This window comes from Pelecanus crispus, chromosome Z, assembly GCF_030463565.1.
Source record: "Pelecanus crispus isolate bPelCri1 chromosome Z, bPelCri1.pri, whole genome shotgun sequence".
NCBI classification, from domain to species: domain Eukaryota; kingdom Metazoa; phylum Chordata; class Aves; order Pelecaniformes; family Pelecanidae; genus Pelecanus; species Pelecanus crispus.
Genome location: NC_134676.1, coordinates 23490912 through 23507397, shown reverse-complemented (window position 1 = coordinate 23507397; position 16486 = coordinate 23490912). Strand labels below are relative to the sequence as shown.

Genomic DNA, 16486 nt, shown 5'->3' with positions numbered 1-16486 from the left:
TTCCAGGCTCAGTGTCTCCAGTAAAGTCAACGTGGCGATGCCCCTATTCAGCCGATCAGCTTTTGTCATAGTCCTCTCTACGCTATACAAGAGAGTCCTGCTGCTAATCCCCCAAGGAAAAAACAGCAGTTACTAGCGACAGATGTTTCTTTCTCCACAACACTAAACGTGTTTGATTTAATTTTGCTTCAAAGGTTCATTTATCCACAAACAAGTAGCCTTTATTTTCTTTGTATCTACCACAGTTATGCTTTAGTTTTGTTTTACTTAATCATATAGATTTATTTTGGTTTTGCCAGCCTTCCTTATTGTCTTGTCTGTTACCTCAGCTATAGTGTTATCACACTGTCAAATGGGTCACTAGACATACAAAGTACCTGCTGTATTTCTAAAGAAAGTTCTTAAATATTAAAAAAAAAATGTTATGAAAGATGTATTTTAATATTTATTTTTGTGAATGATCCCTAGCTACCAACTCATTTTGTTTTATTCTCTAAATTATCACAGCAATACAGGACAAGCATGTTACAACCACATTTTATGATCTCTGTAAACCTCTACAATGTAAAAGGGGGGAATTTTGAGAAGAGAAACTAACATTACCCAAATCAAGTTTCCTTATCTGCCTGTAAATTTCAGCTTTGAATTAAAATCCAACCTAACCTACTCTTGCCCCCATCTAGAAATCTACTAAACTCAGAAAAATCCCCATCTAAGATATGTATCTAATTTCTGTGCAAAAAACAACCAAACGTAGTGCTTTAGAAAAACAGAGTTCACAGATTTTACTGACAGTCCACTAACAAACGAGGAGGGGGAAAAACCCAACACATAGACATGCCACTGAACCGTGCTAATACTTAGCTTTAAAATACAAATAGCACATTTAATGTCCCTCATACAGCAAACAGGACACAAGTGACTTTTTGGTTCCCCTTGCATTCAACACCAACAAGCTGCTCCAGCCTGAACTGCTAAATTGTAATTCGCTGTGCTCAGTCTAGCTGAACTTGTTAGCTGTCCAGACAGATGCACCTCTCTAAAGCAGTTACCTACAGCTGCATCCCATCGCTGCTGTCACATTTGTTGCTTCTCTAATAATTCTCAAATCTCCAGTCTTTTCATATTGTGATTCATTGGGTTTTTCTGCTGACCTTTCTCTACAATTTCCCTTTACATTCAAAACAAATTTCCTGTGGTTTCTCCAGTTAGAGGAACACTTTGGTTTTTTACTTCCCTTCAAGGTAGGTCCAGTTTCTTTTGGGGGTGGTATGCTAATAGTCTTTTAAGCACATTTCAAAGGGCATTACTTCATATTACTGAGCTCCTCCTAAAACATCTTCCCTTTATTTGCTTTCAGAAGCTTCAATTGCTAGTGAAATCAATGGCAGTCACCCCACTGGCTTCACAAAAGGTTGCCAAGAGTATCTCACCACCGTAGCATTTGGAAGCTACACCTGCCTGTTGGCTCTGTAGGTGTCAATGTCAGAGCGAGAGAGGAGACTTGTTTCCGAAGTAGCTCTATTCATAAAGTATCACATCGCGATGGCCAAACCATGCACTGATATTTAGATATTTATCAGCAAGTTATCTCAGCTGTACTGTGCCAGTCATCCTATCATTTTTAAAAGCAGATAAGTTCTCCACATATAACTTAGCTACAGAAAAAGATAATTTGGAAGGGAGCACCTGTCCAATCATATCTAATACATGCTACCATAAATCCCCTAGAAACCCTTCAATAAACTGAACACATTTCACTTTTATGTTATTAAGTGGTCTGTCTCTGCTATTCACCCCAGAAAGCTGCAGTAGTGCCTTGCTGTCAACATATACAAACTTTTTTTACAGATTACATGTGTTCACAGGCATTTAGTACTCTGCGCTTTCTTTTATAGCTTGTACAAACGCACCTGCACAAGAACAGTGAGCCTATCTCTACCTGTTTCAGTCTTTTAGGAGTATCTCCTTTTCCAACACTGTCAACCAGGATGAAATGTAATATCCCACAGGACCTCCAGACCACTTTACACAGGAGTGCTCACTGACAAATAACTAATTCTGAAATTGCACTCACTTTTCTCCTTGTCACTTCACCCTGGAGTCCACACTTATTTTGTGATTAACTAGAATATCATGATTTTTCTCCTGCCTTTTACAGTTTATGATCTCCCAATCTATAGCAGAAGCACATTTATTTTGTGCCACATTTTATCCCAGTTGCTTCATTCCATGCTTCCTAATCTTCCTGCGTGATATACATCTCCACAGCGATGATACTCCCACTCTAGCATAGTAATGAAGTTTCCCGAAAACAATGCAACTTTCTGTGTTATGACCAGGAATGAATAACTGTAATGGATGGGAAAAACCAGCCAGCCAGTCCCAAAACTGATCTCAGAAGGCACACTATTAGGCAGGAATTATTAGATAGGCTATCATCACCTGTCTTAAATACATTACTGTTCTTGCATTAAACTTCATCTGAATCATTTTTCAGACTCTACGAAACATTTTACTGACATTCAGAGACGCTCAGGGCTGACCCTCATAACTGGTCGATACCGGTAATGCTGCGCAAAGCCTCTCCCACACTGACACCCTGGCAGGGCCAAGCTCAGGTCAGGTCACCCCGCACCCAGCTCCAGGATTCAGCGCCACATTTGCCCGCTCCACCTCTACGACACTAGTTTGGGACACAGAGACTAGAAGCACTTCAGCATCTGTCCTCTGCTGTTTGCTCCTACTTTTAGTTGAGGCACTCTATGTTCCTAGAATGCTTCAATTAGATTTGTGCTTTTTCCCCTTGTTTTAGTGCAAGATCAAGCAGGATGAGTTGTAATCGCTTCCAAAATTGATGTTAATATGATAGCCAAATGCTCCATGACCTAAAATCCTTTTATTCAGTTATGCTGGTTTTGTTGTTGGGGTACCACAATGGTCCTTTTTTTGATGGGGAAGGAAGGCAGCTCCTACAAGGATCTATCACTTGCTGTCAAGTTAGATTCATCATCCTTTTACTGAAACATGGCATAACCCATGACCAACTTTCTTACTCTCAAGCAGCAGGCAGTACTAGGTTGTAATAGAAAACCCTCAAGTCCTGGAGACCACCTCTGTGCCTTTTTTTCCAAACCACACCACAGACAGAATTCCTAAGACAAATGGTACGGCTTGATTCATGTCCACAACAGCCCTGGGCCAGCACCTTTCATGGCACCCTGCTCACAACTACAGCACTTAGTGCTCAACGGAGGTCCCTCAGCTGCACCTATGGTAGCAAGTAGCATACTGCAACAGAAGCAGATCTGCAGAGCAAAGCAGGTGGTGCAGGGGATCAGACATTCATACCGCATGTTTTGGAGGGGACTGGGGGGTGGGGTCCAGTGCCACAGACTGAACACCCCTTGTTGGGTGCCACAGACTGAACACCCCTTCTTGGAGTACATCATGTAAATATTCAGAGCATCCAGCTAAATTTCATCCAAAAGGAATTTAGTATGCTCCAAGGCCACTTTCCAAGTGAACTAAAGCATAGCATGAGGATGTAATGGACAACCGGAAGATACATGCCCAAAGTCCATTCTTGATCTGAACTGAAATGCTTGTACAGGTGCACCCCTGTGGTCCCAAGCAGCATGCCTGGAGCTCTAAGACCTCTTAATTTTTTTAATGGTTATTTACCTTGACTTACACAAAAGTGAGAAAACTGCATTGCAGCCTCCCACTACGATGCTTTTACAGCACGAACAGGAGCATGTGCTGCATGCCCAGGGACATGGACAAGAATATAAAAGTGTGATGCTTACTAAAATGCAGAAGGACCATCCAAGCAGTGATAGACAAAATGATGCAGTTCAGGTCTTTTGTCAAGAACCAGTAAGCAAGTTTAGGTTTCCTGTAGGAGGCAGGTCATCTGGTTCACCCCAGATGGGAGCCTGGAAGTGAACTAGCACACATGCAATGAGAATGATCGTGGTACCAGGATACTAGGCTAAAATGAGGTACAGACAAATTCACAATCAGAACAGTCCAAACCGTGAAATACTTTAATCCTCTGAAGAAGATTACATGCAAGCAAGTGCTAATGAAGGAAGGGAGTGGGAAAGTGAAGCACTGTTTTCTTTTATGATTATCGTGGTTTCAGCTGAGATAGAGTTAATTTTCTTCCTAGTAGCTGGCACAGTGCTGTGTTTTGGATTTAGTAGGAGAAGAATGTTGATAACACACTGATGTTTTAGTTGTTGCTAAGTACTGCTTATGCTAGTCAAGGACTTGTCAGCTTCCCATGCTCTGCCCGGTGCACAAGAAACTGAGAGGGGGCACAGCCAGGACAGTTGATCCAAACTGACCCAAAGGGGTATTCCATACCATATGACGTCATGCTAAGTATATAAACTGGGGGAAGTTGGCTGGGGGGCAGTGATCGCTGCTGGGGAACTGTCTGGGTATCGGTCGGCGGGTGGTGAGCAATTGCATTGTGCATCACTTGTTTTGTATATTATTATTACTGTTATTATTATATTGTTATTATTACTACTGCTATTTTACTTTATCTTGTTTCAATTATTAAACTGTTCTTATCTCAACCCAGGAGTGTTTGTCACTCTTACTCTTCTGATTCTCTCCCCCATCCCATCGGGGTAAGCGGAGTGAGCGAGCAGCTGCGTGGTTGCTGGCTGGGGCTGAACCACAACAATGATACAGGCCTTTCAAAACATTAGCTAGAAACTTATACATCATCTTCCAGCCTGGTGTTCAGTTACACTCTGAATTACGCTAAATTTGAGGTCTGACCCTTTGGCAAAACAGCTTTTTGGGAAGTCAGATGCCATGACTTCAAAAGGGCCTCTTAAAAACAAGGGAGTACCCAAAAAGGTGGCAGATGAGCTTCAACATAGACAAAACACAGATAATGCACCCAGAGAAAAATAATCTGAAATATAATGCTGAAACTGGAACTAGAAATTACAACTCAAGTAAGAGATCCTTAAGTTCACACTTACAGTTCTCTAAAAACATCACCTCAACATGCAGCCGAAACAAGAAGGAATGCCAGTAAAACACTGGCCATTGTCAGGAAGCTAGAGAATAAAAGCAAGAGTCATTTTCAAACTATAAATAAAACTTTGGTACAGCCACATCTCAAGTACTAGGGCACTAGTCTTCATACCTAAAAAAAGATGTAGCAGAATTAGAGGAGGTAAAGAGAAGGACAACTAAGAATACAAAGAGAATGAAGATATTAAGGTGGATGAGATTTCTCACTTCTGAGGAAAAGACTCCAGGTAGATTTGGTTGTGCTTTACAACCATAAAGGACAAAATGAGTGGAAACTGTTATTTAACGTACTTTTCTACGCAGCAAGCAGGGAACTTCCCAATCTTGCTTCCACAAGAGGTTGTGGAGGCAGCCAGCGTAAGCTGGGTCAGAAGGCTATTCAAGAAATTCACAGACAATAGGTCTATAAATGGATATTTAATAGGACTAGGCAGAGTTGTACGTCTAATATCCCAGATATAATTCTGGATATTGGGGGAAGAGAAAGACTGCGGACAGTGGCAAGGCTGACCTGCTTTCCCTAAATAGCCTCTCCTACTGCTGTTGGGCTAGATCAACCATCGGTCTGATCCACTGCGGTACTTCTTATGGTAGTGGTGAGCATGCTTTAAGGAGATGGAGGAACCTCCAAAAAGGCAGAAACACTCCATAAGGTTTTAAAAAAAAAAAATCACATTCTCCAATTTCAGATAAAAAGAGAGGGGAAAAAGACATTTTCATTTGCTTTTCATAAAGTAACCTTCATTTTGTCAGGTATTCACACAGCAATCTCCCTTCCAAAGTGTAAAAAAAGCCCAAACCAAAACAACAATAATCCACCAGTTTTCAACATTCCTGCAAGGTTTTCCAACACCTGCTGGTCCCTTTCATGGCCCATATGAACACCCTCCAGTTCTGATTTAAGGAAGATTAAGCAATCAGAGCTGCAAACTTTATTCAAATGAGAGAAAGACATTAATGTTTACCATGATAGTATTTTCTGTCCTCTATCACATTTTTCTTTTACTGCCACTGCATAAGAGAAGGTTTTCTGTCAATTCCTGGTAATGACATTCACATCTTTCCTATAAGTGGACAACTTCTAAACAAGTTGCAAGAATAGTTCAATGTCTTCTTATATATTTTTTTTAGTTGTAAAACAGAACATAATTTGATATCTTTTGGCACATTTAGTCAGCAGTTCCTTGGAGTCCTTTAGAACAATTTTGCAGGCAACTTCTTTAAAATCTTTTAAAACTGCTTCTGAAAGTTCCTCTCCAGAATACTTTGCTATATACTTTTACAGACCAAAGTCCTCTGTCTTCAGTATAAATTTCAATACAGTTATGGTATGTAGGAGCAAAAGTAGATTCAGTCAAGTATCTCTTTCAAACAGCACTGGGGTTTAGTGGTTGCTGAAATTTTAGCAACAGGATTTAAGATTGTGGTGGATTCGAATAGTGTTGTAAATACCTTCTGCCAAAAGACTGAGATGACTTGGCCAGTCTTCTCTCTCCTTTCTCCCTTTCTCATTTTGCTTGTTGCTTGAATAAATGGCAGAGACCTCCTTTTCATGATTTTCTCTACTTTCTCTGAAGCTGACAGTAGCTGCCTAGAAACAGCAGCTTCTTGCATCACACAGAAAATTTCTATCAGCACCTTCTATACATGTTTCCAAATGGTATCATTTACCTTTCATGACCCACCCTGTCAATTAGCATTTTGTTGTTTGTTTTTTTTTTTTCATTTTCCTTACTTTACAGTATTACGTTTAGTAAGAATATTTACCATTACTTAATTTATTACAGAGCTGCCAACTGTTGTTCCTGGTTAAAAGTCAGAAGCCTTTATTCACATGCAAGTTTAAAGCCTGTATTTTTCCCTTATCTTAACAAGGTTCTAAAAGCTCAAACCAACAAGAAAACTTTAAGTAATATTTTAATTCTCCTCTGTGTTGGATGAAAGCTTGTAACTTAAAAATCATCAGGCTGTGATTTATATTCACCTCAAGTTCAATTCATAAAAGTGTAGAAGAATATGCAAACATAACCCAAAATTGAATCAGAAACTTAGGAGTATTCCAAAATCTAAGTGTGCATGTGCTTTTCAAACTGAATTCATTTCCACTGCCATCTTCCTAGAACGAGAGATCCTCATCATCGCATCATTATGCACACCTGCATCTTTAGCAAACACATTTATAGATAGGTCAGAAATACACCTCAAACTCCGTATGTAGTTCAGCCACAAGGGGAAAGTAACGCATTTTAGTGACTACAAAATGTGCAGCACTGTGCAACAAAAATTCTACAGCCAAATTCTTCAAGGGCACAAGTATGCTACACACCTTGCTTCTAAAGAGAAAGCTTTAAACAAAGCCCACGCTCCACGTCCCTCCACTCACACATTCAGTGCGTTCATCCAATGAAGGCAACCCTTAACATACTATCCTGTAAGTAACAGATGAGACAGACTACTCACACTTCCAATACCTGGGATTACAAAGAGCTGTCAGTGCCTGATGGGGGCCATGAGAAACTCAAACTTGCACTTGACAAAGCTTCCATAGGATTCCTGATAACTTGAAAGCAAGTAACATTCCCCTATGTGAAAAGCATGACCACCCATTGATAAAAATAAAACCAAAGTAAAAGATATTTTGTTATATGCAAGTTACCTGGAGGCACTTTGTTACTGTTTGGGATTGGACAATTAGTTTTACAGTGTCAGTGTTGCAGAAGCGGCAAGGAATGCAACAGACTGTTCTCTTTACAAGTGTGGGAAACTTAAAAGCAGCTTATGCCTGATGCAACCAGAACTGCCACTAGGTAAAAACAATAACCTATACTGAAAGCATATTATTTTAATAAAGCAAAATAAAAAACTTTACCACCACGTTCAAGCCTTTAAGCAGCAAAATCCCTTATTCTTCTTTCTCAAGAGTCAAATATCAGACTTGGTGTTGCTAAACAAGACACCATTCCAAAAAAAAAAAAAAAAGAAAGAAAGAAAAAACTGATCAAGTGGCTTAATTACTAAATCTAACTGATAATTCAATTTTTTAAAAATGTCACTTAAAGTTTTGATTAGACACACAGTTTTACAGACTTATTTTCAAGAACCTCTACTTCTTTTAACTAAGCAATTCTAAAATTAATTTGGGTTTCTAGCAACATAAAACAACTGAATTTAGGCTGTAATAGTAGAGTCATCAAAAGTCTTCTAGGTGTGTTCTGCTCATGTGCATGATTGCATGATGCACTACACACATTAAAAAAACCTAAGCATAAGCCTGATAAATTCATTCTCTTTTCCAGGGAAGGTAATTCTAATGTAATTTTTCACACAGCTTTATTACTTTTTGTCTAACAGATGTAAAATCTAGTTTTACATATTTAGCAATGACCAAATTCAAAGACAGGAAAATTAACTCCAAAGAACACTTTTGAAGAGGGAAATGGCAATGCCATCTTTGTAAGACCCTCCCAGAGAACCACTACGTGTGGCTGCTCTGTTCCCCAGGAGCAACTACCAGGCATGGAGAAGAGTGGCACAAGAGAAGATCATCTAGCCCCCTGTTCTGCTTCTGCCAGTTGCTCCACTTGAGAAAAGCATTTAACATGGCAGGTGTACTTCACCGACTTCTATTAAATCAGTGGTTTATGGATGTCCTAAGCCAAAACTGACCTGTTTATCATGACACCTTCTGGGGACATGAACAAAACACATTTCCAGGGTATCAAGACACCGTCAACACTGTCTCATAGCTAAACACTTACTACAGAATTCAAAGCATCCCTTTACAGAGGTCAAAGGTGTAGGAAAATCATGTCAATCACCTGTCCATCTCTATATTGGGAACACTATAGCAAACTAAAGGCTTCTTAATTCTTTGATTGAAAATAAAAAATAGTACTCAAACAGCAATATAAAACTGTGAACATTTTAAGGAAAGGAATGAGGACAGAAAGAAAAGAAACAGCACATGTGCCTGTACATACACAATATGAAGAGATTTGGGGCTATAGCTAACGGCAGTTTAAAACAATCTACATCTGGATTACTGTAGTTTCAGTTCCCTGCCCTCCCTTCCTCACTTCCCTACAACGCATCTAACTAAAAACTAACACTGATGCAGTGGACAGACAAAAGCAGCCCAGATCTAAACATCTTAAACAGCTGTGAGATCACACCAACAGTCAACATTAATTGTAGCTAACTTAAATATGAGTGTCTAACAGTCTTAGGTAAGTATAAAAATCTCTACCAGCACCCAGGAAAAATTGATCCAAGCAATATAGTTAGGAACATTTGTTTTAGCATCTATGTTCAGTTCAGTATTAAGAACAATTAAAATAAAACCTCAAATACCAAGTCACAATAAAACCCAGAGATTTGGAATACACAACAGCAAGTAAATTTAAAAAAAAATACATTAGAAAGAACTGTAATTATTCCCTCCAAAACAATAAAAAGATTTCTGAAAAGACACAAGTAGTAAAAATGGAAAACATAGATAAGCTTTAAAGCAAGCAAAAAGAACTGTTCATATACCTGAAAGCTTGTTCATGTTTTTGAAATAAATGAACAGATATAACAAAAATGTATTGCAGCTCCATAAAAACTGTTTACCCTATATCTGGAAACACTCACTGAAAGCATCTATGTTTCCAAATAATTTTAACTATGCTACAGAGGCATAATGAGAAACTGACTATTAAAACCCAATGCCTTCTTAAAATTAACTCTACAATGCCTCACCATACATTTTGTTTACTGCACATTCTCATTACTGGACAAAGTCAAGACTGCTTGGTAGTCCTTACTGTGGACTTCCGTATCTTACTTTTTGCATTGCGTTACAAATTTAACTTAACTCTGAAAAGTTAACATAAACCTTTAATTTATCAAAAGTCATTGAACTCTTTTGCTCTATGGACTAAACATACTATGAACAATTATAGTGAACACCACATTTTAGTGTTCACCATGGGTTGACCACAGCATTGTCTTCCTGATCCTGAGTCCAGTCATACAGTACAGTGAGGAAGACAAGATAAAAGCAGAAAACGTTTACAAAGAAAGAACTTAAACAAGAACAAAACAATTAAGTTAATTTAATCCATTGTGTTATTTATTCCCCAAGCACAAAAAATCACAGTGGCACATTCCACAGGTCAAGCCAACAAATATGCTACAGAGTTTGTGCTCCAGGAAAGGACCTCACCGGGTAAATACTTCATACTCATTTCTCTATGTTGTCCTACGGTAAGTGTGGTAAGTGCATGTATTGAAAGAAGTCAAAAGGCTAATTTATCTTCTGGAGCAAACAGAAAGAGATACTTTTGCAATGACCTTACTCTTCAGTCAGGTATGACCTCTTCCCAACCATTTATCATCCCTTCCCACCTCAGCAAGGTGGGAAACCATGCTTGGTGCTGTAGCAGCACAGTAAAGTCTTCAGTTCATAAAATTTTAAGAAGAAAAGACAAGTAAAACTGGGCCCAGCCAACCAGCCATCATAGAGAGTGCGTGGAAAGAGCAGTAACTTTTACCTACCAAACAGAAACAAAGGATAGACTCCCCCACAACATGATTAGAGGGGAAAAAATACGCAATACAAGCTGTGTAATCCCAGTAGCCACATACAGCTCTAAAGCCATTATCGCCAGTATGTAACGCTGTATCAAACACACGGCAAAAGGTGAGAAGATCCTCTGAAGATTAGGACTCAACCCTTGTCATTCAAAAGCTATTTATACAAAACACAGAAGGCCTACATAAATATCTGAGACTCTGCGAGTTACAGTGAAAATCCACTTCATGCGTAACAAAAGCAGAATGCTCAAAAACGGACTTTTAAAAGGACACAGGAAATTCAACACATCCTCCTGGTCAATACTTCTGTAGGAACAAACCCCAGTAACTCTGGATGTAACAGTATGAGAATCTACACTGGATAAGGAAGCCTAAATGTTGGATCCATTAGCTCAACCAGCAACAGCAGATTTGAAACCCCACCACTATGGAAGCACAAAGACACATTGTGTCCGTATGGCTTACATAGGGATTAGGTAATTGACTCAAATGATTTAAATGTGGTAACAAAAAGGTCTTAATCACAGGGATCCACGTATGTCACCAAAGGAAAGAGTAAAAACACATTACTAATTAAATCTATCCTCAAGAGCTTGTAAAATAGGGTGACTATCCAAACCTGAACAGAACTTTTACAGCATCGTTATAGCTTCTATTCTGCTATAAAATAGTTGTTGCTATTGGGGGTTGTACATAAAGATCAAGATCATCATGCAGGATTACCAGGAAGACAGAGGATGCTACAGACCTCTCAACTTTGAGAAACAATTTCACAGAAGTTGGGCTTTCAAGAAAACAATTACAGCCCTTACAATTACAAAAATTAGTCCCATTTGTGTCTGAAGGCAAAACAGTTACCATGATGTTTTGGCAAGCCTAAGAAGAGAGGAGCTGCCAGTAGGTTTTTAGACTAGATGGATTATCTTCGACTGTGACCAGTTCCAGCTGCTTCAGAGACAAGTGAAGAAAATTCTTAAGCAGGCAATTACAAAATAACACAGCCACAGGCAAGATTTCTTCCTGCCTCCCGTCAGTTAGAGGTTATTTAAACTACAAACTCAGGAAGAACAGAAACTACCTTTTATGGTTGCTGGTGTATTTTTTAAATTTTTAGTGTAAAACTGGATACTCCTACCATCCTTCTTAAAATTCTGCTATGCTTCTAGCCTCCATCTCCTCTGGTAACAAGCTCCACATGATAACTGTACCTAGTCTATTCTCTTTTATCAGTTTTAAGTTTTCTCTTTCAAACACTGACAGCTCTCCTGTTCTTGTATTATGAAAAAATGTGCACAAACTCATGATCTTTCTTTTTTATACCATTTGATAGTTAATCCCTAAAAATTCAGCATTTTTCCTTTCCTGGAAGTTCAGGCAAATCTTCAGTCACTCTTCCAACTACAAGAATGTCCTTCTCCTCATGCCTGTCACATTATTTCTGACACAGTGAGATCAGAATTATACTCGCCCTCCCCTCCGCTTTCAAAATGAGTAAATATGTAATTTCTGTGTCCTTCTAGGTAGTATTTCAGGTTTGCAAAGACAGAAAGAATAGGAACAGCCTGAGGAGGAAATGGACAGAACACAATTTGACTGAAAAAGTAAAGGAAAAACACCAATCAGCCTACTAAAGGGCTGCAGGGCATAAGAGATTTATCCTACTTCAGCAAAAAAAGGAATTTATGGGAAAAAAAAAAAGTGAGATATTCTTTCTCCAAGTAGTTAGATAGCTCTTTGTCATCATTAATAGGATAATGCACAAGAAGTGGAGATCCAGGTGTTAAGTGCACACGTAAAGCAGTGGACTACTATTATCTGAGTAAAGGGAATTCATCAACAGACAAATGCCTGTATGTAGACCTCAACAAGGAGCATCTTCTGGACAGGAGCATTACAGCGGGTCTCGTGGGTGCCTTCTGGCCCCCTCTCTACTTCCCTAAGCTTCCGTGTGATAAGGCACAAGTTTCAAGACTGGAAATGGAGCCCATTCTTAGCAACTCTCAACCTAAACCAAACAAATTCTTTCCTGTTTCCAAGATAGACTACCAAGGCATATTTCAAGCGACGCTCATAAATTACACTGAAGTAAGTAGTATTTCAGTATCAGAAATGATTCTAAAAAGCCAAAGTAGCTGATCACTTAATATACTCTCACATTACATGAACATAACTAGTTATTCCAATTATAACTGGAAATATTATCTGCAATTCTAGACAACATTTATACCAGTGTTTACCCACTGAGAAAAAACAGATACATAGCAAGCAGCTCTGCAGCGTCAGTACTCGAAAATGTTGGTTTTTATCCAAACACTGGTTTTCATGTGTTTTTGGCCATGAATACTAACAATGCCTTTCCTTTGTACAACATCTATTTTCTATTCAGTCCTATAAGAAATCCCTCATGAAACACTTAAACCTAATTACTTGTGAAAATGACAGAATATGCAACTTTTCTTTCCAGAATGTTCCGGTCTCATTCTCCCACTTATTGTGTTTTGCATATCTTTGCAATTGTGTTGTAGTGAACAAGTATGACTTTAAACAGCGACATTTCACAAAAAAAAAAAAAAAAAAGCTCTTCTGTTTTTCTTTTTATTTAAAGAAAAGTTGAGTTATCTGGAATTAATAAAGCTCTGTGTTCAGAAAAGTGTTTAACAGAACTGGTGGACAGATGGGAAAAAATGCATACTTTTTCAAATGACCCCATTAGTAAAGTAAAATTTTATTCTTCTCTGGATTCAGCAAATAAACAGGTAAATAAGGAATTTTTAAAGAATTACTGTATCTACCTCCCAAAATAATATTTAGTTTTAAAAAAGGACTCCCTACAGACAAGACAACATGTAGAAAAAAGCCCAGACCAACACGCTGCTTTCTCTGAAATTTTCCTGAACAGTTTTAATCATGCTTTCAGCCAAGGATAGCTGGTATGATACACGGCCCTGATTCTACCCAGGATACAGTTCTGGGCAGAGCAGATTCAGGTGGCTCCCTATTACTGAAGCAGAAGATCTTACGTGAAGACCTCCACTTCACCCTGGCCATGCATTTCCTACACAGCGATACTGCTGGGGTCACAGATCCCTCTGTGAGCTATTGGAACTCACTAATCCTGCAGAAACTTAGCACATGCAAAAGTCTTCTATCACGTTTAGTGAATCGAATCATCAATTAATGTATTAAATCATCAGGAAAAAAAAACCATCGGCCACACTGGATGGGAGAGTTTGCAGGAACAACACAGCTTCTTCCCCATTGTCAGAAGCAGCTACATCAATTACAATTGCCGGCGCAACCACAGCTCAGGTTGGAAACCTACCTTCTGAAAGGCAACGCAATCCAGTGCCAGCTGTCCTTCCATACCTTTCTCAAAATGCTCCTTTCCACATACCTAGTGCAGTTTCTCCTACAGTTTAATGGGGAGAGAATGACAGAAGGCTGCAGTAACCTGAGCCAGAGCGGGACATCTCCTCCACTCCCAACAAAAAACAAGCAAACCTCATAATAACCAGGATCCGCTAGCTCTGGTATGACACTGCAGTCTGGTTGCTCACACAAGGACCAAGTGAACACAAATACTCAAAACCCCACAGTTTGAGCAACTGCTATGAAGGCATCCCCCCCAGTATATTACTGATGTGTAATATATTTAATGTGCTGCATCGCCTGTGTAAGTGATACAGCAAGATATGTAAATCATTAACAGTAATGAAAATAAGTATTGTTATGTTCAAGAGTTACTGTCCTCACTTCTAACTTCTAAGAAGTGAGCAGCAGCCTGTGGGGGGCAGGGCAGGGGGGAAGCAGCAAAGCATTCTCATTCTCTCTTATTTTCCCAAGGGATACAAACAAAACAGTAACATTTATTAGAAGTTCACACAGCCCTCAGAAAAAGAGCTTTACAAGTTGCTACGGTGAGGTTTTCTGAAAACCTATGCAGAGATCTGCAAGAGTTATGCAAATAACTGCCAGACCTATCAGATTCTTCATGAGACACGCAAGCCATTAAGCACAAATTGAGGGGTTAGGTTTAGTACAGTGTCCAGCCAACACCAACCATTATTTTCTTGTAGGGTTGAGCTGCAGTATGGGACACAAGAAAGACAAGCTGCATAAAGCTTGTCGGCTGCTTGTTTCCTGCCTCATGACAAAACCACACTAACTTCAGTGCTTTTGACCTCCAGATCTTTCTTCCCTTAGAAACATCTGCTTATTCTTTAGCAAGCTTCTGAACCCTGGAGGGAAGGGAAAAAAAAAAAAAAAAAAAAAAGACTTTCCAGAAAATCCCAGCAGAACCCCACCCTGCTCTAGTCGGCTTCTTGGATCTCACAGAGGCTGAGAACAGATGACATACGCCCGCTGAAATTAAACAGCTGAAGTCACAAGTGACCTGCCATTGATTCAGCCAGTGAACTTCCTATTTCAGTTCCCTCCTACCAGAGCAATACGAAGAGTTAGCACCCTGAACCTGCCACACACGCCTCCTTTATTCACGTGTATTTCTAGACAGCACCATACATCCTCCCGCCAGGAGATGCTGGGCAAGACGAGAAACACTGGATCCCCCACGGAGAAATAACAACTGATGGGCATAAATAGCAAGCGCTCTTCTTTAATCACAAAGATCTGAAATAACAACACCCAGCTTTTTGTCAAGTGATGGAAGTGTCCAAAGGCATTTCTGTCAGGGCGTGCTGTTGTGTCATTTTTTCAGAGCGCGGCTCGCACGCCAGAGCAAACGAGAAGTTACTCCTCTACGCGACAGGCCCGTCCTCCCCCCACCACCTCATCCCCCCGCCCCCCGAGGCCCTCCCACCTCCCTGCCCGAGCCTCCCCGGGCGCCCCCCCCCCCCCCGCCCCTCGCTCCCCCATCACCCCCACCAGGGCCACCCCGCCCGTCTCCCTGCCCGCCCGGCGCCTCCCCCTCGCCCCCCGCCCGCCCCGCCGCCACCTCCCGGCCCTGCCGCAGCCGACCCGGCCCCGCCGCCGCCGCCGCCGATCGCGCCCCGCGCAACCGCCCTGCGCCGCCGCGCGCCAGCGCTCCCCTGACAACTGCAGCGCGCGCCAGGCCCGGCCACTCCCCGGCCCCGCGCACACAATGGGCCCCGCGCGCGGCCCGCTCCCCGCCCCCCCACCCCCCCCCACCCCGGCGCCGCGCACCGGGGCGGCGGCGGCGCCCGGCAGGGGTCTGCGGCGGGCGGGCCGGCCCCTGCCGCCGCCCCTGCCCCACTGACCATCGCTGCGCTTGATCTCCACGTAGATCCCTATCTGGATCTTGCCGAAGTTGGCCGCTGCCATCGCTTCATGGGGCAGCCGGGGGGATCGGAGGCGCTGCCAGGCCGGGCGCACAGGGGGCAGGGAGGGAGGGCGCGCACGGCAGCGGCAACGGCGGCGGCGGCGGCGGCACCGACCGCGGCGGCTCTGGGAGGGCGGGAGGGAGAGGAGGAGGGGAGGAGGGAGGGAGGGGCGGGCGGGGAGGGGGAGGGGGAGGAGGGGGAAGAGAGAAAGGGCGCCGGCCGGATACAACAGGCGCGGGGAGCTGCTGCGCCTGCGCGCCTCGCCGCGGCGTCACGGCGGGACCGGCTCTCGGGGGAGGCGGGGGCAGGGGCGCCGCCGCGGCCTTCCTCAGCCGCCCGCCCCGCCCCGCCGCCGCCCCCTGCCCCCCCCCCGCCCCCGCCGCGGCGGAAGGGGGCGCGGGGGCCCGGCCGCGCCCCCCGTGCCGGGGGCGCCCGGTGTCCCCACGCCGCGGGCGCTGGGAACCCCGCCTCGCCCTCGCCCCCCTTCCCCCTGCCCGCCGCGCCGCAGCTGTTCCCTCGCAGCCGCCCTTCGCCGCGCCTCGGCCGGG

General features: G+C 42.3%; 1 protein-coding gene across 3 annotated transcripts in view; it reads right to left on the bottom strand.

The window, feature by feature from the left end:
* KIF2A (kinesin family member 2A) overlaps positions 1-15939 on the bottom strand; it is a 56937-nt gene extending 40998 nt beyond the window's left edge. For all 3 annotated transcript variants that reach the window (XM_075725871.1, XM_075725872.1, XM_075725873.1), the window contains exon 1: positions 15876-15939. In XM_075725871.1, coding sequence (XP_075581986.1) covers positions 15876-15939 — 64 coding nt within the window. The remainder of the gene's footprint in view (positions 1-15875) is intronic.
* Between the last annotated feature and the right edge of the window lie 547 nt (positions 15940-16486).